The sequence below is a fragment of the Stegodyphus dumicola genome, chromosome 8, assembly GCF_044657685.1.
Source record: "Stegodyphus dumicola isolate Sdum_Otavi_A_Nest chromosome 8, ASM4465768v1".
Classification (NCBI taxonomy): Eukaryota; Metazoa; Arthropoda; class Arachnida; order Araneae; family Eresidae; genus Stegodyphus; species Stegodyphus dumicola.
The window spans coordinates 130,063,839-130,087,926 of NC_140775.1; the positions used below are offsets into that span (position 1 = coordinate 130,063,839).

Genomic DNA, 24,088 nt, shown 5'->3' on the forward strand with positions numbered 1-24,088 from the left:
TTTGGGCTGCGGCTGAGCAGAGAAAAGCAGAAGAAATAGCCGAACAAGAGAGAGCAGAGCGGAAACGTGAACAAGAGAGAGCGGAACGGGAGCGGGAGCGGGAGCGAGTTTTGGAATTGGAAAGGTTAAAGCTGATAAATGTGGTTCAGACTAATAGCCTAGCTTCCACGGTTTCGAAAGTTGAACAATCTAGAGAAAAAAAGGGTAATTTGAAAGATCTAGTACCGCGTTTAGAACCGAGTAATACAGATATTTCATTATTCTTTATGCTATTTGAGAAACAAGCTCAAAAAGAGAACGTTAATGAGATTGATTGGGTCTCGCAATTAATTCCTTTATTACCTCACGATGTAGCCCAGTTAATAGTGAAAGAACCAGCGGATAAAGGGGATGATTATCAGCATGTTAAGAAATTACTCATGCAGAGATTCAAGCTTAGTTCTTGGGCACTAAAAACAAAATTTGAAGAACATTCTAGAAAAAACGGAATGTTATGGGTGGATTTAGTGTATGAATTGAGAGTGTATTTAGAGAATTGGTTGGATTCAGTAGAAGTTCAAGATTTTGAAAGTCTTAAGGAACTTATGCTCACTGAACAAATTAAGGGGCGAGTCCCTCTAGAAATAAGAGAGCACTATTTAGACAATTGGGAAGAATTTAAAACAGCTTCCATTTTAGCAGAGAAATGCGACAAGTATGAGGCTTTGCGAAGAGATACCAGAAAGTTAGAACAGAGAGCTGGGTTAAAGAAACCATTTGAGAAAGATAGAGAGCGGTATATAAATTCTAACTGTAATTATAATCAGAAAAGTAGTGGTCATCAAAGAATTAAATCAGAGGAGCATAGAAAAGTGGAGGCTCCTAAAAAAAAGCAAGTTTTCAATGAAGCAGGTTTCGAGAAACAACGGAAAATAAGGTGTTACCAATGTGGAAAGGACGGACATATCCGACCTAACTGTCCATCGCTGGAAAAGAATAAGGCTAATCTGGTGAATAATCTAGAAACGGAGAGTTTAGGAAAATGTTTTGAGCCGTATTTCAAGAAAGCAGTAATTAATGGGATAGAGAGAGAATATCTGAGAGATACTGGAGCTGGTATAGATCTGTGTAATAGTACTTGGATTAATACCAGTGACTTATTAGGGGAAACTGTATGGGTGAAACAGCCTTTGGACACAGAATGTAAATGTTTACCTTTGGCGAAAGTCACCATTGAAGGCGATTTTGGTGTGGTCACCACAAAGGCAGCGGTTACTCCGGTAGAGTTAGATAAAGAGTACTATTTGTTAGGGAATAAAACTGCACAGTTGATTGAGGAAATTAGGGAACGGCCGGTTCTCTTGAATGCTGTGGAGACTCGTAGTCAGGCGCATGCGCGCAGGAGTTTAGAGAGAGCGAGTGCAAAAGACTTAGATTCCAGATCGGAAGAAAAGAAAGAGATAGAAAGTGAAAGGGTCGTCAATAATGAGCATTCGGAAGAAAGGAAGTTAACCAGTAATACGGAGGAGAACATTAAAATTCCAGACATCAGTTTAGAGGAAAAGGCTATCCTTGAGGATGTTTCGCCAGCAGAATTCTCGGAAGAACAAGCAACAGAAACTCATGATAATGTTCAACACCAAACAAAATTTATTATACCGCATACTGAAGGAACACAGGATCTGCAGAATTCGATATTCCAAAAACCCACTTCTATCAAGACGTTTTCTTCTGAGAAATTGCTTCCAAATAACCTTGCTGTAAAAATGTTCAATTATAATGCTGAATCAAATGCATATGGCGTGCAATGTATAAGGAGACATTACCAGCCATTGGCGAGTTTTCTTTGGATTAACTGACAAAAAAGTCAGGAAAAAGAAATTGGGACCTCATCCAAATATAGTTGTAAATGTTGAAGAGTGTCCTATCTCAGTGATCGATTATTCGAGATCAGATCTACGGACAGCAGGAACTTTAGCATATGAAGTATATAGAGGAGCCAATCCTTTTTGTTCTGTAAACTGTTGTTTGAAAAATGATTTTTGTAGCGTTTTGGAATTATATTTTTGTAGATTTAAATTTGTTTGCATAGTGTGTTTCATTTTCAAAATGGTTAGAATCAAATGTATTAGCATTTTGTAAACTGAAAAGGTACTTTGTGTAGATTCAAAATTTAAATCTTTTTGTTGTATTTTTGCATTTATGTTATCTAGAAATAAGTGCAGGGTAATGTAACTGGCTTCTCTATTATCACTTAAATGGTTACCACTTGTGTTTTGAAAGCAGTGAAAAGTATTTAGAATTTTTCCTTCCATAGTCAAGAAAAATTCCTTTATGAGGGGAGGAGTTGTGACAAGGTCGCATAAATCTACGACGAATGATTTCAAAATACAAATTCAGAGTGCAATATACGTGATGAGATCACGGGACTGAATATAATTATTTAATTGTTATTAAAATAATATTAAGTTGTAAAAAATAGTTGTTATTAAAATAATATTAAATTGCTGGCAATGTTAAAAACGCAGGCTCGAGAGCCACGTATGGCTCTCGCACGTTGATGTATAGAATTTGACTTTTAAGAAAAGATAAGGTTTTTCTCTTCAGAATTGTATGTAGCCATTTATTTAGCATTCAATAAATTTTTTATGCTGGGTTTTGTTTTCAACCTGATGTCACAACCCAGGGTTTGCATAGCGGTTTCGGCCACTACACCACAGGACCTTCAAGAGATGCAAATTCTACCTTGTGAAGAAACGAGTTTAAAAACCGAAGTTCAGTAGGAAAGTTAGTTGCTTGCTGCCACTAGTTTCGAAGCGGGTTTAAGAAACAGGAATTATCTGAGCCCTGTAGCTTAGTTCTACTACCATTGCATATCTTGAAATTTTTAGTTTAGTTCTGTGATTTCAGTTACCGCCCAAGGAAGGTGTAGTGTGTTAGCGTCGAGATGAGGCATTGTAAATTTTAAAGAGTTAATAAAAGATACTTTTAACCCTTCTCCTGTGTAGTTACTACTCTTACATCTCTCACTTAGAAGTTAGACAAGGAGAACCTACAAGTTTATTTGATTTTCTTACCGTCATCAATGTCGATTTCAGATATAAAAAGCATTTTTTACTCTTAGTAATGGAATGTATCACCTCCCCCCTAGTTTAATTTTTCCTCTGTTTTCTACCGTTTCCCAGATTTTTTAACATCGAGACCTATTGCTGTGAAATGGCCACCAGCGACCTAGCGGTAAAATTGATGAACTCTGGTAGTTTGACCTGAGTTCGATTCCAAGCGAACGAGCTGGTTTAATGGCCGTTGTTATCGTTTTTTTGCCTGTGTAATGTGGATACAAGCCAGTTTTCCTTAGAAGTTGTTACTTTGTTTCTTACTCAGTACTTCACCATAGCTTGATTTGGTGATATTCTTTATAACGGGAACATGATCTATCTTGGGACAATTGAGTATCTGTTTTCTTACTCTGATTTTCTGCGTAGGCTGTTCACAATCTGCCATTGGAGGTGAAAAAATTCTGCATAGTGTCTTGAGCCGGTTTTCTTATTTAGATATCGAAAACTATATTTCGGAACTATTATTATTCATAGTATTTTGAACATATAAAAATAATTCTGATTATGATATTTGAAGTTTAGCTTATTTCTTTCATCCAGTTTATACTTAGGTCCCCAGAGAGAAAAATTTACTTGACACCGAAATTATGGGTCTAAAAGTACTAAAATTAAAATCATTATCACATTAAAAATATGCTTAGCTAATTTACAGTAATTATTAATTAATCAATCAAGTAATTTAAACGAAAATTGGACTTATAAGGGTGCCCATATTTTTATGAAAAATGCTGGATTGGCATAAAGGTACCGGCATCCGTTTCAAAGCTGGAAACTAATCTTCAGTTTATGTGTACTTTCTTATGCCGGGGCATTCTTATTAGGTTTCTGTCATTTCAAACAATGGTCGACTTCTATAGGGGTGCTGCGCCTTCATGAAGCGGTCCCTAGTAAATCTTTTTGAACTAAATCATTTCAAAATTAATCGTGTGACTGTTACATGATAACCATGAAGCACGTACTTGTATAAAGCAAAATGATTTTAGCCAATCATAATGTTAATTAACAAAGAAAGTGGAACTAGAACTTTACTGTCATCCATATTATAATATACGCATTATTCTCAACTTCTATGATCTGCTAGCACGCTGTGTTTCCTTTTATTACTCCCAATATAGTATAAAAATGTAAAAAGTATGAATGTTATTACTGAAAAACGGGAATACCTTTTAAGGTGTGTGTTTTATATTCAAGTGTTTTGTCAAGAATAAAGAAACGTTTATCTAGCGATGAATGCTGTACTTTTTTATGCACAAACTCCGCAGTTGATTTATACATTATCGAAACATCAAGGTTTTTATTGCATATGTAAGATGAAGCGAAGAAAATGGCACACATAAGTGCAATTTTATTCGCTTCATCTTACATATGTAATATACATATTAACTCCACCTATGTGGGCTCGTCATTACTTCAGTTGGCGGATGATAAACATCCATGAGAAGTTTTTCCTCTCAGAACGGCAAGTTAACAAGAGAGATTACAAAGCGAATTTCAGCGTGGTTTCATAATTGCACCTCGAGAAATAGATCATAGCATTTCAGAGGTAAAGCCCGGACATTTTCCGTGTCGAGAGTATATCATAATTTCAAGAACTCAGGAAAATCTTGTCATGATAGCAATATAAGCAGTATCATACCACGGGCTAAGGGTATTTATTACACTCACTGCTTCAAGTAGCATAAGAATTCAATACTAGAGCCTGAACAAATAACAGCATGAGAATTGAGCAGCTTTTCCTTCATGATAGGAGCTTCAGAAGCTGACATTAAACCGGAGTACCCTTGATGACACAGAAATGTGCAGTTCATCTGGTTTCGATAATTCCACAACTGGAGCATTTCATGGCTAGATATGGATAGCTTGATCTGACCAATCACATTGCTAAATGTTCTGGGAAAATGAAAGGATCTATATGCCGAAAACAAAAAACTAAAACCATGAATCCATCCATTGAATACGAGAATGGACAGGATATGGTGGTTCGTTTGTGGCATGAGGCATTTAAAGGAAGCCCTGTTACGTGTACAAACATCTCTGATAGGTACAGATACAGGCAAAAGTATGGAGGACACCAGCGATGTACCATGGGTCAACTGGTAATGCCTTCCCACACTAACTCCTAAAATAATAAATGGGAGATTGCAAGTTTTATAAGAATGTACATAGACTGAAGCTTTCCAAATGGTGAGTTTGCCTATCATGGTACATCATGCAATCTCACCGTATGCCCCTCATCCAGTATTTATTAAAAATAATGATGTAGGACATAAGGAGATTACAAAATAGTCTGAATACAATTTGAAATTCACAAATAAAATTGATCATCTGTTTTGGTACCAAAAATAGAAGATAAACGTAATTAGTTAACAGATAAACATAATGAGATAATTATAATTAGTACTGGCAACACAATGTTGTAATGAATTTTTATAGTAATGCTAAAGAAGTGGGTGTCCATGGGTTATTTCAGATATAAAGGTTTATTGCAGTTTATAAAGTTCACGAGTGGAGTCATTTTGCCCATAATCACAGCATGTAAAAGTTCACTAAATTTATGCGGTATGTAGACTTACACTTGAGAGAGATCTAGGCCGTAGGAAGAGAGCCGTTGCATAATTTTTTGAAACTTTTGATACTGATGTTTATCTTTATTTAGACACCTTTGGAATACCAGGAGATGGGATTTTATGTGAATATACTCAATTAAGGGGCACGAGAAAGTGTAATGATCAGGACTTTGCAAAATTCCCCACATTTGTAGATATCGGAGTTCGCCATATTTCTTTGCGCAGAAATATGTGGGGAAGGGTCCGTGTCCTTTTATATAGTAATTTAATAAAGGATTTGAATACAGTGCGAAGCTTACGTTGAGGATCAAGTTATATGTTCGTCTTCCATGTGGAGCATTGTTTCACAAATCTTGCCAAGATTTTGAAGCAAGTTGTTTTAGTTGGTACTTGAAATTTGAGCGAGGTCATGGAAAGATGATTTCAGTACCATCTTGATTAATAGCTGCTTCTTTGGCTAATTCATCTGCCTGATTACCAAAATGGCCACTATGTCCTTTGATCCATGAAATTTGAATTTTGTAGTTTGGAATTTTGCCAAGAAGAGAATTTATGCTGGAAATCAACGGAGAGGAAGGTAAGGGATTCTTAATCGCTAAAATAGCTGCTTGGGAGTCAAATTTTATGCTAAATTCTTTGAGATTTTTGAGAATAGCTATTTCAATCGCTGCTTTTATAGCTGACAACTCCGCTTGGAAAATACTATTATTATTACGGAGATGGCCTTTTCATTTGATGACATTTGAAGGAGTAATTTGAAATTAGATTGCGGAACCTACTTTTTCTTCAATTTTTGATCCATCAGTATAAGCAACTGGAGATGAGCTACTTGAATTTTCTTCAGACATGGGTAGTTTTATTTTGCTGAAGCGAAACGTTGGATGAATAAGATAGGAGTTAATTTTCTTTTCATAGTTGGATGGCAGAAAGTATTTGGTTTTTAAATTCTGATGCTTAGTTTCATATAGGCGCTTTCCATTTCTACACTGATTGATAGTGAAAGCGTACCAGCTAAAATATCAAGTGCTATATTTGAAGTTGTGCGATACGCCCGAGTAATGCAAAGAGTAAAAAGCCTTTGAATTTAATTTAAACTTTTAATCTCTCTCACTGTCATTGGTTGTGCCCAAATTCCGGCTTCCTAATTTACCATTTTTGATATGACTGTTTGTAGACGGATACGTGTTATATGGGGATTTAAACCCCAGTTATATCCATGCATACGTTGTAAGCAGCTAGTTATTGATGTTTTACGAAGTTTAATATTTTGTAGATGAGGAATTCAGGAGAATTTACTGTCGATTGTTAAACAGAGGTACTTGATTGTATTCATAGATTTGATCATTTGATTATTAATTTTTAGAGCTAAAGCTTTAGTTATAATTTGCCCTGGTTTATGGATCATTAAGACTTGAGATTTACTATGTGAAATTTTCAGTTTTTGAATTTTGCAAAGTTGGTTAAAAATCTGAAGTGCTTTGTTGCAATTATGCTGCAAAATATCTCTGGCACTGCCACTTGTAATAAAAGCAATATCGTCTGCAAAAGTTACAATTTTTTAGTAGTCTGGACATTCCCCCCCGGGGGTCGACGTAGAGAACTCTGCGAAGCTACTGGCTAGGATCTGTACCTAGGCAGTCTCGGCCACGGGGGTATAAAACTTATGAACTTGGTGGTTCTGAAGGCTCTGGGAAAGGTCACTTATTGGCCGGCCTCGGAGTCTGGCACGTCCTAGCGCGGCGTGGTGCTAGTAACCCGTGGGGATTTCCCCCGGGGTCGCTGGGTAATGTCCCGCTGCGACGGGCTCGCCCGAGCGACTGGCAGGAGCAATTGACGACCGGTGCTGCCTGGTGACGTATCCAAATGGTGCGCGGCTCTGCTGGAGGGTAATAGTGGAGGTTGAATCTCCACGACGTGCCCGAAGGCAGAGTCGACCTGTAGTGAGATTCAGTTACTCGGAACAGGGAAGCCGAAACCCATAGTAGTCTGGACATGATAGGCAATGATGTTGTTGAAACTGATATTCCAAAGATCTGCATTCATGCAAGACCCCTGGGGACATCCTCTGACTTGATTACGCACAATTTCGGTGTTGTTGTAAAGAATTTATGCAGTATTTTTCTGAAGTAATCTTGAATAATTAGAAATAAATTCTGAAGGCACTTAAAGGAACGCAGCGATTGTAAAACTGTTGGCCACCATAAAGAATTAAAAGCTGATTTTAAGTCGAGACATATTATTGCAGAATGAAGTTGCTTTATTTTGTTGTTTCTGACTTGATCAATAGCTGATTTAATTGCACGAATTGTTCAAAGTAGGCTTTGAAATCCAAACTTGTCATTGCTTATTAAGTTTTTGCTGTAACCATGAAATTTTAGGCGGCCGATGAGATATCTTTCCAAAGCTTTTCCCAGGGCTAGGAGATTTATCGGACGCTAAGATTTAGGCTCATCGGAGCTTTTATTCTTTTTATTGAAGGGTTATTATATTACACATTTTCAGACAATCAGGAAAGGCCGAGAACTCTGTACATCGATTGGAAAAACTACAGATTATGTCAGGATGGGCTTGATTGATTAATTTTATAACGTGATTATCGTTGCCATTTGGACCTGGTGCCAAGTTATTAACCTAATTATTTGCTTGATTTCTTGTTTTGAGGATGGAATATTGTTATCTGTTTGCGGAATGTCATTGCAATTACAGATATGGTTTGAGTAGGAGACTCTTCAGCTGGATCATCTTTTAGAAAGACAGAGTCAAGAATTTCATTTAGAATTGAGAGAGTGGCATTCTGAATTTCAGCAGAGCTGGAAAGCAAATTTGAGGAAGTTCGATTTGTGACGGTTTAAAAATTTTAATACTGGCGATTTTGCATAAGGTGCCATAAATTTCTTTACTGTTGGAACAATAATTATGCCAACTTTTTAATTTAGCAGATTGTCTTAATTTACCATCGATTATATATTCAGTTATCGATTTCATTTTCCGTTTCAGTGCTCTCGTCTTATGCTTCTGAGTGCGTAACGTTTTAGTCATTCGATTTATATGAAAGTAGGGGTTTTCAGATCATATTGGCAATGTATTTTCACCGATTTCTTGGATTTTTGTTATAAATTCTTCTGTTGCTTTATTTAGATCTTCTTTTGTTGCACTGAGTTGGAAGGAGGAAGTCTTTGGAAGTGCGGATTGTTGAATTGGCTTAATAAAGTTCTTTTTAGCCCAAAGAGCGTTAACCTGGAAGGGCTATTAATTTTGTTTTGGCATTTTGCGTTGGTTCACTAAAAATATCAGTTTACTTTTCAAATTGTTGCCACAAAATATGCGAGCCCTATATTATAGTTAAAAGAAATTAAATAAAGAAGGCTATGCATAAATGTATGTATGTTTCTCGCATTGTGATAAAACAACGGTACTTGGAGCCATCAGTTTCAATAACGTAATCTTTTACCGAATATGGACATCTGGAAGTCCTAATTTGAAATTTGTTTTATTATCGATTTTATATTTTGTAATACTTTAACGAATTTTTGAAGAATGGTAACACTGTACAAAACAACAACAACAACAAAAAAAAAAAAAAAAAAAAAAACTCCAGCGCGCTAGACTGTGTATCGGAAATTCTAAAGATATGTTCATTTTAAAATTATTTTGCGATACTGATGTTTAATTGAATTTTATGGTGTAAGTGCGAAGAACATGATATTTAATCAATAAAGGTAACCCACAAAACATTAGAAAACGCCCCTTTGGGCATAATGTAAAATCCGAAATCGTTCAGATTTTTGTTTTATTCCTAGTCTTTCTTTTTAGTAATTTTAAACATCTCTGATAGAAGAACAATATAAACATCTCTGATAGAAGAACAATATAAACATCTCTGATAGGAGAACAATATTATTGATGGGTTCTGATAAATTACATCTAGTGATGGATTTACGAAGGAAGCTCACCTCACTTGAACTGTTGAGAAGGCCCCTTATCTTAAGACACAAGGTATTTTATTATGTTTTAAACATCAGCTAAGGATTTAAAGATCCCTTGGAAGGCTCGGTTGCGACTTAGCCATCTCATAAATCTGCATCTAGTTACATTCATGCATTTACTACTCTCATTGTAATGGGTTTGGCCACAAAAGAGAGGGAATAAAGAAGCGTTTTATTTTGATAGAAAACGGGATAATATACGACCACAGAAGTCTATAAATGACAAATTAGGGTCAGAAAGCACACTCTGAAATCTTGTTATCGATTAGCGAACTCATCTTAGTAGCTATGCAAAGTATATTTGTAAGTATACTATATTTGTAAGTATAACATAATTACGGACTAAAGTGCTAGTGAAGTACACAGTATTTACTGCTTACATGTATACTTGTAGAGAGCATGCCCAGTCATATTTCTGCAATTCAGGACTACGCACATAACTATTAATTATTAGACTTGTAACCAATTTTTCTGGTACATCAGTCAAACACTTAGTAGGTCCCTGTTGTGTATACATAGTAATAAGTAAATTAGAAGTTGTACATATATGTAATAAAAAGTATAAAAAAGAATAAGTAATAATTCGCTTTCAATTTTTGCTGACTAAATTTCAGTGAATAACAAAATTTAAAAGAGTTTTCTTCATAATAATTAATAATAAATTCTTCAAAAAATATTGTTAACATTTGGTAATAGAACTACTAAATTCTTAGCCAGTTTTAAAGTAAAGTGTGGCTGATTATTCATTCCCAAAGTTAGTAAAAAATAAAATTCTATTATCTCCCATAGACTAATTGTCACCAATTCTATTTGAAATTTAAATGAAATTTTTTAGTCATCAAATAAGCTCCCAAGTTGGAAAAGTAAGAATAACATGTTAACTTTTGTATTAAGCAATATACTTTTTTTTCAAAAAGTTTCCGTATGAATTTCAAGTAAGCAGACAATTAAAAACATTATTTCCAAATTATTTACAAAATATTTTATTCAGTAAATTACAAAATTTGAGAAAGAAAACTGGTGCCATCGTCAAACATTGACTAGCAATTAAAGCACAGCTTTAAGCGTTTCTAAAATTGACAATAAAAATTACAACTTTCACAGCACAATTTTCACAGTTAAAACACGATTATTTGGCATACATAATTTCTTTGGAAAATAATTTTAAGATACATCTAATTACAAAAGGATTTGTAAAATATTTTCTTTAACAGATAACCGTTTAAAATACTTTAGTAAAAATATTACAATCTCATAACGCTAAATCATCAGTAAATGAATTCATGCAACTGCAATTGATGATTTCTCAAGATGTGAAAAATGCAATCACATTTCATTATCTTGGCAAAAGACTGACTCACACTAGTTACTTTTTTTAGGGTTTATTATATATTCTTAAATAGCAATAATTTTTGTCCTTTCTTTTTAAATATTTTTTTTCCACATAAAATTTGTACAATTTCTGGGAAAGATTACTTCTTTGAAAAAATTATGTTAAAAATGATTCACATTTCATATATGTGATGTCATTTTTTGTATTATGTGCGTTTCATATGTGAGAGTCACATTTCATATTATGTAAGCATAAAAAGGCGAGAAACCATCGACTGCATAGTTATCAAGAAGTCCATTTCTTGGCTTTCGCCGTTATTCCTTCATATGAATGACATAAATAATGCAGAATAGATTAAGACTCCATTCCTTGTTCTTTACTTTATCAAGTTCTTTAATTTTCAGTGAAGGAGACCATCTCTTGTTGGCTGACTTATCACATCATAACTTGTTGGCTGACTCAAAGACAAAACTTATCACATCTGGGTATTTCTTTTACCACATGGCAGCAACAGCATTCATATCGATGTTTACTTCTTTACCACGGGAGAAATTATGAGGTCCAGAAAAACTGTTTATTTTCCTTAAAAGAAATGGAATTATCATATTATACAACGAATCAATCGAGGTAAATGAATTTGCGTAAGAGGTAAGAGACAACGATAAAAAACACGAAACTTGAAAATTTGTCAAGTATTTGATAATATTTATTTCCTTAACTCTTTAAGAGCTCTGGTTAATTACTCTAACCACCTGTTTCCAAATTCTCCTGTCTATTTCCTGTTAATGGTTATAAGGAATTTTTGAAACTTTATTCATTCCTTTTATGTGTCGCTGTACAATATTACCTAATTTCTTTTATTGCTGGCACTGTTTGACAACAGGTCAACAGCGACGTATTATATACGCCTTTGGTACTTCAGTCAAGTTACAAAAGCGTATACACCAGCGGCACCTAAGAAATTAAAAGACATGAGCTTTCCGTAGAAGCTCAGGTCTATTTTGAAAGAAGCCCAGTCTGTGATGATGCTTACTCTGCAGTGCAAAGAAAGCCTACTATTGGTAGAATGCAATATGTGTAAAGTTGTGCTTTGTTTGAGAAACACTTCCGTAATTACCATACAAAGGATGATGATATATACTATACGTGTAAACTATTTACACTAAGCATTTAAAATTATACTTTAGGTATTCAATCAACAAATAAATGTTTTCATGATTGACCTTTTTATGACCATAAAAGGTTAACTAAATCAATATACGAATGCCACTGAAAAATTCCATTCTCCAGTTTATTTTATGAACTGAGTTAAAAATCATATAAGCTTATACACAGCTGCTAATATTTAGCAATGTAAGGCTGCGTTCAGACGACAACGTAAATGTCAGAGGCATACAAGGAATAAAATGCGGGAATTCCGTTTGGATGTGTCTACAGCTTTTCCGCGCTGTTTTCCCATTCAGGTTTCACATGTTCGCTCTGATTGTTCGACACTTATCCCAAGTCGGCATATACCCAAGTCACAAGATCTGGTTTAGGGCTCTTGGCATAAAGTTCGAAGTTCAACTTCGAACTTTGTGCCTAAACGCAGGTTTATAGACTATTAACTGACTTGAAGCAAAAGGAGAATAATAAAAAAAATATCTCCAAAGAAGACCAGTCTGGCACGAGAGGAGAAAACAGTAGCGCGTCATGTTCGAAAGCAATGCTGACTACGTATGATTTATTAATTAACTTACACTGTTAATAGCTTACTGAATACACTTTAAATTGACAGCGAATTGACATACATAGCATATAAAAACTGAATATATTTCTCATTTTTCAATTCATTTATTTAATTTTGAATTAATTTTACTGACTTAAAATAGTTAAATAAATAAAGTAATATTATATTAAGGTTGGCTATTTATGCAATATTTCCTTTTTTCATGAAATTCTAACACAATGTAATTTATGTACTAAGATATGTTTTCTCCACGATTTCATTTTAAAATGAAATAAAAAATACATAATTTAGAAATCAAACAACAAAAATCAGCGTTATATTTACAAAGTTTTCACAGGACTAGTTTCGATGGTTTTACCGAACCACCATCTTCAGCTGCAAAACCGCAAATGAACAAGATAGGAAATAATGATTAGATAAGATAAGAAAGCCTGGACAAGAATAAGCAAGTGGCGCCATCTGTTGGTAAAACCAGAACTAAAACATAATTTCTTTAAAGGCCGAAGGCAAATTTGGATTGGAATTATCATCGTTAACTAGAACAGAAAGATTTTTATGAATGTGAAATGCCTCTAGAAAATCCAGTTCTCCAATGGAAGATGTTTTTTGAATAATTTTGGCAGCAGAAAAACTGAAAGTGTGGTTTTCGGACCAACAATGTTGAGCAACAGAAGATTTCTGTGTTTCCTTTTTTCTAACATATGCCTCATGTTCCTTGACGCGAAATTTTAAGGCTCTCTTAGTTTGGCCAATGTAAATTAAACCACACTGGCAAGGAATCCTATAAATACCCCAGGAATTCATATCCGGAATGGGGTCCTTGAGTATGGAACTCTGAATTTTATTGATGGGAGAATAAACAACCCGAAAGTTAAATTTCTGCAAAATATGTGCAACTTTATAGCTAATTGATGGAAAGAAGGGAATGACAACAGAATTTTTATAATCTCCTAAAACAAGATTGTGCCTTTTAGTGTGTTGAGATGAGAATTTTTTAACTGCTTGATTAATAATGTTGCATGGAAAGCCCCTGTCAATAGCTACTGCTTTTAAATAATTTAGTTCTTCATCAAGGGATAGTTTGGAGGAGCAAACTTGAAGAGCAAGGAAAACATAGAAATAAAATGAAGCTAACTTTGCTTAGTCGGATGACATGATTTAAAGTGGCAAACCGATGAAGGTTTACAGTAAACCGTAGTACTAAAGTTGGATGTGTTCCTTGTGACCAGAATGTCGAGAAACGGAAGAGAATTGCAAGTCTCAAGTTCAAAAGTGAATTTTTTATGGTGTAAATGTTATTGTCTAATAGAGTTGAAAATCTAGAAACTAAATATTTAGCTAAATATTATTAATCAAGCAGTTAAAAAATTCTCATCTCAACACACTAAAAGGCACAATCTTGTTTTAGGAGATTATAAAAATTCTGTTGTCATTCCCTTCTTTCCATCAATTAGCTATAAAGTTGCACATATTTTGCAGAAATTTAACTTTCGGGTTGTTTATTCTCCCATCAATAAAATTCAGAGTTCCATACTCAAGGACCCCATTCCGGATATGAATTCCTGGGGTATTTATAGGATTCCTTGCCAGTGTGGTTTAATTTACATTGGCCAAACTAAGAGAGCCTTAAAATTTCGCGTCAAGGAACATGAGGCATATGTTAGAAAAAAGGAAACACAGAAATCTTCTGTTGCTCAACATTGTTGGTCCGAAAACCACACTTTCAGTTTTTCTGCTGCCAAAATTATTCAAAAAACATCTTCCATTGGAGAACTGGATTTTCTAGAGGCATTTCACATTCATAAAAATCTTTCTGTTCTAGTTAACGATGATAATTCCAATCCAAATTTGCCTTCGGCCTTTAAAGAAATTATGTTTTAGTTCTGGTTTTACCAACAGATGGCGCCACTTGCTTATTCTTGTCCAGGCTTTCTTATCTTATCTAATCATTATTTCCTATCTTGTTCATTTGCGGTTCTGCAGCTGAAGATGGTGGTTCGGTAAAACCATCGAAACTAGTCCTGTGAAAACTTTGTAAATATAACGCTGATTTTTGTTGTTTGATTTCTGAATTAGTATTTATTCGGCGTGTTATTGTGTCTTAAAAAAATACATGTTTCTGTCTCTTCTTCTATTGATTAAACTTTGATTTCTGATATAATTAAGACACAAAGTAAGCCAATTTTAAAAAACGAAATCTTATATGGACACCATATGACTTCCTTATATCGCATACTATACACATTTTTTGCTGCACTTTATTTAAACTTATTTCCTCAACGTATTGTAACTTAATCAATTCCTCAAAGCCAATTGAAAATGACATCGAAAATGGCAAATTTTGAAATTAAATATCCTGGTCAAGATTTGTCAAACGGAAATGAAACTTCTTAAAATTTTATTTTTTTCATAACGAATATAAAATTTTTCCAAGTATAAGTATAGGAATCGAAAGACCACATTAAAGTTAGATTTCATTATTTGCAAAATAAATTTTTGTTTTTTGATTTAACACTGACAAAGCATGAATATTTCCATCATTTAAAACACTTCTGTAATAAGTTAATTAATGCTTTTTCTGGCCTTTTATATCTTCATGTACATTCCCTTTTCTTATTATATATATTTTAAATTTAAATTTTTATTTTTTGATTTGTTTTTGCAAAGATTGCATTATATTTATTATATTTCGTAATTTTCTAATGTTTATTTCAATTACGTTGAGTTCTATTTCATAATGCCAATTTCCAACGTTTAATTTTTTACAAATAGTTTTGAATTAAAATGCATAAACACGAGGGTGTCGGGGGACAATTACTCAATTTATCATTTAATTGCATAAATTGCTTTTTTAAATTCAAAATTGAATTAGCAAAAATGCTTAATCAGAATGAATTCTATAGTGCTCTGCATTGGTTCTTGATACCTTCAATTCATGGAATTATTTGGCCTAACTTAAACTGCCAGTTTGGCATCACCTAATTACTTGAGTAAAAGACGAAACACCTTCGTATTTATTTCTTAATTATTGTTCATTGAACGGGAGTTGGTTTGTTCCCCTTGAAAAGTCAACTAATTTCCGATCAATGGCAATGATTACTTGCTTTTAACTTAAGTACTTGCTTTTAATTTAATTTCTTTTTACAATTGAAATTTCGTTATTCGTGATTTAATTCAAGTCCTCGTTAAACATTTTTAACAATTTACATTCATTCTTTTTAGATAATTCTACTAAAATTAATCTTAGGAGATAATATAATCAATATTTCTTTTCTATTGCGCAGTAGTAGAATAACTTGATTCCGCACTAAGTGAATTTAAGATCATACAACATATATATATAATACTGATTTTTACTTCTGATTTTTAAACACCTTCCTTGCATATCTCTCTCTCTCTATATATAGATATGCAAGGAAGGTGCACAGCTAGATGTTATAGCAGTCCCATATACAAAATTTCAAAGTTCTTCGGCTAATCATTTTGGAGTTAGGCGAGATAGATAGATACATAAATAAGTACGTTCAGACGTGACGAAAAAATCCATTTTATAATCAATTGTGGGGGAAGGAAGAGTCCTTTATTCTGCACATACAGTGCAGACGTCGATTAAAAAAATAGTCATTGAATTCGGAAGATGTAAAAATGCATATTTCCAATGAAATATGATACCCGAAATTTTTCGACTATAAACTGCCTTTACTCCGTACAAGGAAGTATAAAAAGGAGCATCTATTATATGGGTTCAGAGATTAAAAAAGATTATCAATGAAAGATCATTAATTTTTTCTTTCTTCTGATTTTTAAACATTTCCGATGAAACGAAAAACTGAATTATGGGGTTCATAACATAGCATTTATTTATAAACTCTTCAGAAGAAATCTACCGTTTGTGATAAGACATTGAAGAAAAGAAGGACAGGGTATCCTACCTTTGCACATAGGATAGTTGTTTTCTCCTGCCAGCTTCTTTCTGAGCAAATTTTCCAAAATTTTTCAAGCTAACAGCTCTTTTTCCATTGACGATTGTGCCGTATTCCTTATTTTTCTCATCATCTTCATCATCTTCAAAAGCATCATTGATAAGGCCGACTCCTGAAGTATTTGGAGTATGAATCATGGAGAATTGAACGGGTTTCAAAGGGGCTGAAGGCTGCAGGCAAGCATGCTCCCGAGTTGGTGATGTTGTGACTGTTGAATCTTGTCCAACGAAATACCTATAAGGAGTATCATAATCTACTTCGAAGATGGTGGAGAATTTGTTTGGGTAGAAATTGTCAAGTATGGACATTGCAGTTCCAACGATGACCGATAGTATACCTGCACATATATTAGCAAATTATAAATTATTATTATTTTCCTTACTGGAAAACAATCGTTATTAGTAAGGAAATGATATCATTCATATATGTTTACAGTAATAAAATCAAATAATTTATTAACATATTAAACGCAATCAAAAGGCGATTTTATAAAGTGAAAAAATACAAGGTATAGCTAAGAATATTTTTACTTTATGTGCAGTATTTAACCAGTGGGAGTACAAACTGCATTAAAGGTAGAATGGAAGTTTAATGTTCAAAATTTTACTTTTGACAAAAATATTTCATGAATTAGGCTAACCACATGAAGAATAAAAATGTTAGAAATGAGCAAATGAGCAAACGGCGATTCAAAAAAAGTTCAGGAATAATTATTTGCTAATTTTCAGTATTGAGTCATATTGCTCAAAATTTGTTGCATCTAATAAGAACGTTTTATAAATTTTTTGAATGGAATTGTGATATTAATGAAAAGTAATTGATGAAATTGTCAGTTTTTTTTTAATTTATGGGCATTAGTGAAAGTTCTTTGCAAATATTAAGGAAATCTGTTGTTTGTGGGCAAAAATATGAAATCTAAATTTTATGAAATAATAAATGATAATAAATGATGATTTTATGAGATAATAATTTATAAATATTATTTTTTTATAAAATCTAAATTTTTATTTAAATATCAATTTAAAGCTTTAAAAATGTTAAGTTACTGTTTGTAATAGCAATAGGTAAAACATTTTATAAGGGAAATGGTAGTCATGTTGTCTCTTCTTTCGCCTTTCATACTGCTTGTTTGCTGTTTTCGTAATGAATATTTTTCTCATCCTTTCAAAACATTTTGGGTATGAGGAATGTTTTCAAGTATTTATATCGCTGAAACGATACTTTTCATTTAGCACCCCTCAGTACAAACAATTTGACTATCATAAAGGTAATATCAAAATTTGCTCGAAAGCAACATTTTGGCAAATACTAAATAAGTAAATTGTATATTTAAAAAATATTATTACCTATTGCGTTTTTCATGTCATTCTTGATAAATCATTGAACATTTAATACGCTTTTTTTGGCATCCGAATGCTATACGATCGTTTTCAAAGGAAAACAAATTATATCAACATTTGTCGAGTTTATGTATCGCAGGGTTCATTCTCATATCCTCAGAATCATCTTGGGATCATAGAATGAGCTTAATAGTGCATGATATTTGGTTTTGGCTGTTGCTGGGATATGCGATTCTTGTCTAGAAAAGGATAATAATTTTGCACAGGACAAGTGCGGGAATTTAGCTTGTACGGCTATTAAAATCGATAGGAACCGTAAAGGTACCCAATCATCCAATCCTTATTGTCTCCAGAAATAAAATTTCGGTTAATTTACCCAGTGCATTTTTAGTATTTATGAATGTTGGAGGATTGTGCAGCCCTCTCACGCCTGATCGAATTAAAAGCCAAAATACACTGACTAATAAGTATTTTGACCAATAAGTATTTGGACACCTATGCAAATGACGATATATGCGGTCCTAACGTACGTCACGGACTCCTCCAGTATATATCGTGTAGGAAACAGCATCGGCTTTAGTCGCATGCAAGATGCCTCTCAGTTCGGAGCTCTCTGATTTCGAGAAAGGTATAATTATCGGGTATCACAAATGTGGCCGATCCTTAAGGGACATATCTAGCGATCTGAAGTACCCAAAATCGACAGTGGCCTATGTGATTAAGAAGTGGAAGGTGAGCGGTGATTGTCGGAATGTGCCCCGAGTCGGCAGACCAAAGAAACTGGGAGAGAGAGACCGACGAGTACTGTCCAGAGAAATTCGGAAGAACCGCACCCAACTGATGGCCCTCATCCGCGAAAAGTTTCAACAGGCATCCGAGAGTATTGTTTCAATGAATACCATCCGTAAGGAAGCACATCTGCTTGGTTTTCATGGTCGTGCTGCTGCCCATAAGCCTTTGATCACAAAGTCCAACCGCGCTGCTCGGTTAATGTGGTGCAAAGCACATCGAAATTGGACCGTAGATCAGTGGAAACGGGTTCTTTGGAGTGACGAATCAAGGTGCACCCTTTACCGTTCGGATGGCAGGGTCAGGGTCTGTGCCTGGCGTCTACCTGGAGAACGTCTCCTGCCAGAATGCATTGTGCCAACAGTCAAGTTCGGCGGAGGTGGAATTATGGTCTAGGGGTGTTTCTCCTGGTATGGGCCGGGACCCTTGGTCCCCATTCATGGTAAGCTCAACTCCGATGCCTACTGCACTATTTTGGATGACAATGTGCTTCCTACGTTGTGGCAGTTTTACGGGTTGGACCTCTGTTACTTTCAGGATGACAATGCCAGTTGTCATGTTTCGACGTTAACCAAGGATTGATATGGTGCCAATGGAGTTCATCGAATGGACTGGCCTGCCCAGAGTCCAGACCTGAACCCTATCGAGAACCTCTGGGACGAGTTGCATCGCGGAATTCAGGGGTGCACTACCCGTGCAAAATCGGTGAAGGAACTTCTAGGTCTTCTCCAAGCCGAGTGGAAGAAAATACCACTAGCTGTCATACAAAGACTTGTGGAAAGTATGCCCCGGAGGGTCCACGCTGTAATTACCTCTCGTGGAGGCTATACCAACTATTCATTTTGAATAAAGTTAGTTTTTCTTTTCTATCACAAATGTCCAAATACTTATTGATAATCAGTGTAGAAAACTTTTAAGATAAGATCCGAAATAAATAAGATTACGTTTATTGACTCCCTGAAGGAATGTATCATCAGAAGACTGGAAATATCAAATGCCAAAACTAAAAACAATAACAGTACATTTTTGATTGAACTATAAAATGTTAATAGCTTACACATAATATTAAGATATATTAGAATGATCTGCCTGATTATAACCTGACATTCTGAAAATACTTTTGTATTTGCTTTAAGTTTTTTTTTTTTTTTTTTTTTTTTTTTTTTAAGAGATCGCTAAAAATCAGCTTATTTTGCTTTTAAAAGACTTTTCCTCATCGAGCTGAAAGTAAAATAGATTATCACTAATCACTGCAAGCAAAGTTTAACGTAAATGTTTACTTGCTGGCACCGTAATTGTTTACTTCCAGTCACTAAGTGCTCATTTTACTGAAGATTGGTGCATCGCCGTTTGTTGTTCATGAACGAACCACGTTTTCACGTTTTTTCGTAAATTTGTACGGTTTTCATAACATGTTCATCAATAATTAAAGAATGACATTATTAGCTATTTTAGTCGAAAATTAGTAAAAATTGTAATATTACGTTATCCACTCAACCGTGACAAGAATCCCCGGGCAAAACGCTACGTCGTCGTAGTAGGCAACTCAGAATTTTACAAAAAATATATTTTACCTGACAACCCATTAAATTCGCGCAACTTTGGAATGCAGAAGCTTAAGTTTGTGATTCCTGCTTGTGATTAGTAGCTTCCCCTCGCCTTGTAACGAACTATAATGCAACTGTGGAGTTCGCATTTTCTTTCAGAAATATGGTGTTTTGCCTTAGTAGTAGCTTAGTAGTAGTAGAAATGCACATCCCATAAAATTGTATTTTGCAAACAATCAAAATGTCTGCGTTATCTTGAGAAATTCATTTGGAGAAAGTGTCTGGATGAAAAGGAAAAGAAGTGTTTCAATGAGATTTTAAATCAGATATTCACTGGCTGTAAAAATGTAAATATTGTTCGGATTGATTTTTAGTATTATTGTTGAACTAATAAAATGCATATAAAACGGTTCATTTGGCTTTTGTTTATCTCCGCTGTTATAATATTATAGAAAGCTTGTAGCTCGAAGGTAGTTTATGAACTGTTCTTGGGTTATTGTGATAATAGTTTTCTCCGAATGAGTGCAACTCTCCGATTATTTTTTAAAAATTAAAACAAGTCGATGTGTGCAAGAAGAGCACCGTCAGTTCGCTCTGCAATATCAAGAATTCTGCAGTTCTCTGATGTTTTTTGAAGTTAAAACAGATCTCTGTGCACACGGACAGAAGACCAAGAAAATAGAAAGTTAAGTATTTTATTATGGGTGTTTGTTGCTTTTTCAATTAAGTCAGTATTTTACAATTTTATGAAATTTTGAGTGTTTCGTTATGGATGTTTGTTTTATGTAATTTTTACTGTTTCATTACGCATGTTTCTTGCGTTTTTAATTTCGTTAATTCGTTGGTGTTTTAAGTAATCTCCATCATGCCGTCATCTTTTAAAATGGCTACGGTTTTTCATGTGAAGTTGGCGAAAAATTAGTAGTCAACGTTTGGTGATTTTGCAGGATATTTGAGTGGAAATGCGATAGTACCTTAAAAATATGTTTTGTTATTTCTAAAGGCTAAAAATTTTTAAAAGAACTTAATCATAATTTATTTGTGCAACTCTTTACAGGCAAGAAATATTCAAAATATTATAAATCTTTCAACATATTTTAGGAGTCATCTTCGTTTGCGAAGTTATTTTTCTAAGCTTTCAAATGTATTATTATCAGAGTCAGTAAGAAAATGTACCAGTGAAAAAGACTCTTTTTAACTATGATTTGTTTTGGTTTATGCAGCGCTATCACATTCCCTTCAAATTTACTACATTTAAAGATTAAGAGATAGTAATCAGTTACTATTTGCAGAATAGTAATCAGTTACTCACGTTTTCCAGGAATAGATTTTAATTGAAATTGGCTAATGCCAAACAATTTCACACAGTGTTAGATTTGTAGTTTAAGTGTTGTTATTGAATTTCATCGCCTAAAATGCTTGATTGCCGAAGCGAAAAAAACCTAGCTACTTGAAAATATTTTGTCTGCCTTCGTGGCGAAATATGACTGCAGTATTTGCGAAAGTTGCTTTTTTGAAATATCGCCATAGTTGCATTCGACTTATATGTGACAGTTAACTGCATAGTAAAATACAAAACAACGGCATGTCTTTTTTATAACGAACAATGAGTTGGCATGAAAGCATTTTGATGCCCTCAGGCCAGTCACAAATCATGTTTTGGAGGTACTAAAATGGAGTCTTTAATGATCGTACATAAATACACTCGTCGCCCTGAGCTTGATTTTAGTCTTGAAGCAAGTATGTTTTACACAATTCGTTTGTTATATTAAATAAACAATAAACACCTTGGATAGTAGCAATACGTTTAATCAAATAAATCATTCTTGATATTATCATAAAAACAATGTTTCACTTTGAGTAATTTAAAACTAAAGAATTGGATAAATATCAGAATTACACAATATAATATCTGGAAAATAATGAATATGCATCATCATTTCACTTAGAAAGCATCTGTGACTTTATGTATATCTGTAAGGTAATCAAATTTGCTCCACACTGTGCCAAGAATTCCTTATGCAACACAGTCTTACAAGTATACAAGACTAAATAACTTCTACAAGTCTCTTTCATAATTCTTGGATATCACATAGTAAAAATGAGATATATCTTAAAATTCTGTTGTAGTTTAAGAAATATTTCACAAATTAAGATGAAGAATCTTATTCGCGGTGTCTTATGTGTCAATTCTAGTCCGCCCAATCTACCAATTTCTCCGCCTACAGTGTTATCTGATGTTCAAAATGACTGCATTTTCAGTTGGCATGATAGGCCTATCAGATGTTCTCTTTCCAGGTTTGAATTTTCTTTTCAGCTGGTATGTCTGAAGTTATTATTTTCTGTAGTTTGTGTTTCTTTATTACTTATCTTAATTTCTAAAAATTGAATACATAACATTTTTTGTGGTAACTATTAAACGGTCGAAATTTCTATATAAATAATCTATATTTCTTTCTTTAAAGACTACAAATAATAAGCCTGACATCAGGCTTTCTGTAAATATCTTTGATGTTGTGAAGGATTTACTAAGGAAAGGCCGAGGAATTTCCTTTTCGTAACTTGATATTCTCTCTTTTATTCACTGAGTTATTTAAATCTTTTCAATACCAATGTATTTTCTTACACATGACTAATTTTTGGATATTGTATAATGCGTGCCAGTTTTATGCAGCATGCATTTAATGAAATTGGATTTTATTTACTTTAGATATTTTTTCAGTTTAAGATAGCTTCTCAGGCGTAGTAGGACAAAGAGGTCTCAATTTTTTTAAGCTTAAAGGGCCATGAATTTTCTCAGACATATAAGCCTAAACAAAATAAGCATATTTGAGTTTCACGTAGGAGGAAAACAATTTATATTTTCAGTTGGTAGTACAGACACTGGAAAATTTCATCTAGAAATTTTATTACAAAATTTAGAGTTTGTCAAGCAAAAACGGAAAGTGCCAAAGCCAGAAAATCTTTCATTCATTACTTTCTGAAAATAGTAAACTCAATTAAAAACTATTTTTACTAATGTACTTATCGTAATAATGATGTTTCAGGAACACAGTATTTTTAGTTGTTTACTTTCGATATATTCATTGTAGGGATATTTTCTGAAAAGAAATTTACACTTACCAGCGCCCATCAAAGCCCAGAAACACCATCCGAAGGAAAAGGTAAGCACTTGCATTTCAAAGTGAATGATTAGTGGTATCTTTGGTAGCATGAGAGCATAAAGACCATTGCATGACAAGATAAGAATACCGGTGAGTACCATAGTGTAAGCGCCATACCGTGGTACCATGCACAAAAGAATATTCATTACCATCCACACTGAAAAAGCTGTCCTATAATAGAAGCAAATAAAGGCAGTAACACCATAGGAATGATAGCAAATATTCAGACGAGAATACATAGTAGTCAAAGAACATGACAGTACATAACAATATACCTTGAGTACAGACATTTACTGTCAGAAATAACGCACACTGAGACACAGATTATAGTTTAATTCTAATTAAATAATTAGATATACACATAGTTAAGAGTACAAATTTATATTTACATAAACATATGTCGTGAATGTTATAATTTTGAAACAAATGACAAAAAAGCTTAATTTTTCAATACTTTTTTATTTCCTTAACGAAGCAAATACTAGTTGATTCTCAGCTATGTTACAAAAGCAGCTTTTAAATTGCTTTAATGGCCTTTCGTTCAACAGAAAC

At 33.9% G+C, this 24,088-nt stretch overlaps 1 protein-coding gene across 4 annotated transcripts in view; it reads right to left on the reverse strand.

The window, feature by feature from the left end:
• Nucleotides 1-10,618: 10,618 nt before the first annotated feature.
• LOC118181918 (dual oxidase maturation factor 1-like) overlaps nt 10,619-24,088 on the reverse strand; it is a 91,894-nt gene continuing 78,424 nt past the window's right edge. For all 4 annotated transcript variants that reach the window (XM_085822425.1, XM_085822424.1, XM_085822423.1 and 1 more), the window contains exons 7-9: nt 23,496-23,707; nt 16,646-17,033; nt 10,619-11,566 (exon numbers count right to left, since the gene is read on the reverse strand). In XM_085822425.1, coding sequence (XP_085678551.1) covers nt 11,479-11,566; nt 16,646-17,033; nt 23,496-23,707 — 688 coding nt within the window. In that variant the 3' untranslated portion in view covers nt 10,619-11,478. The remainder of the gene's footprint in view (nt 11,567-16,645; nt 17,034-23,495; nt 23,708-24,088) is intronic.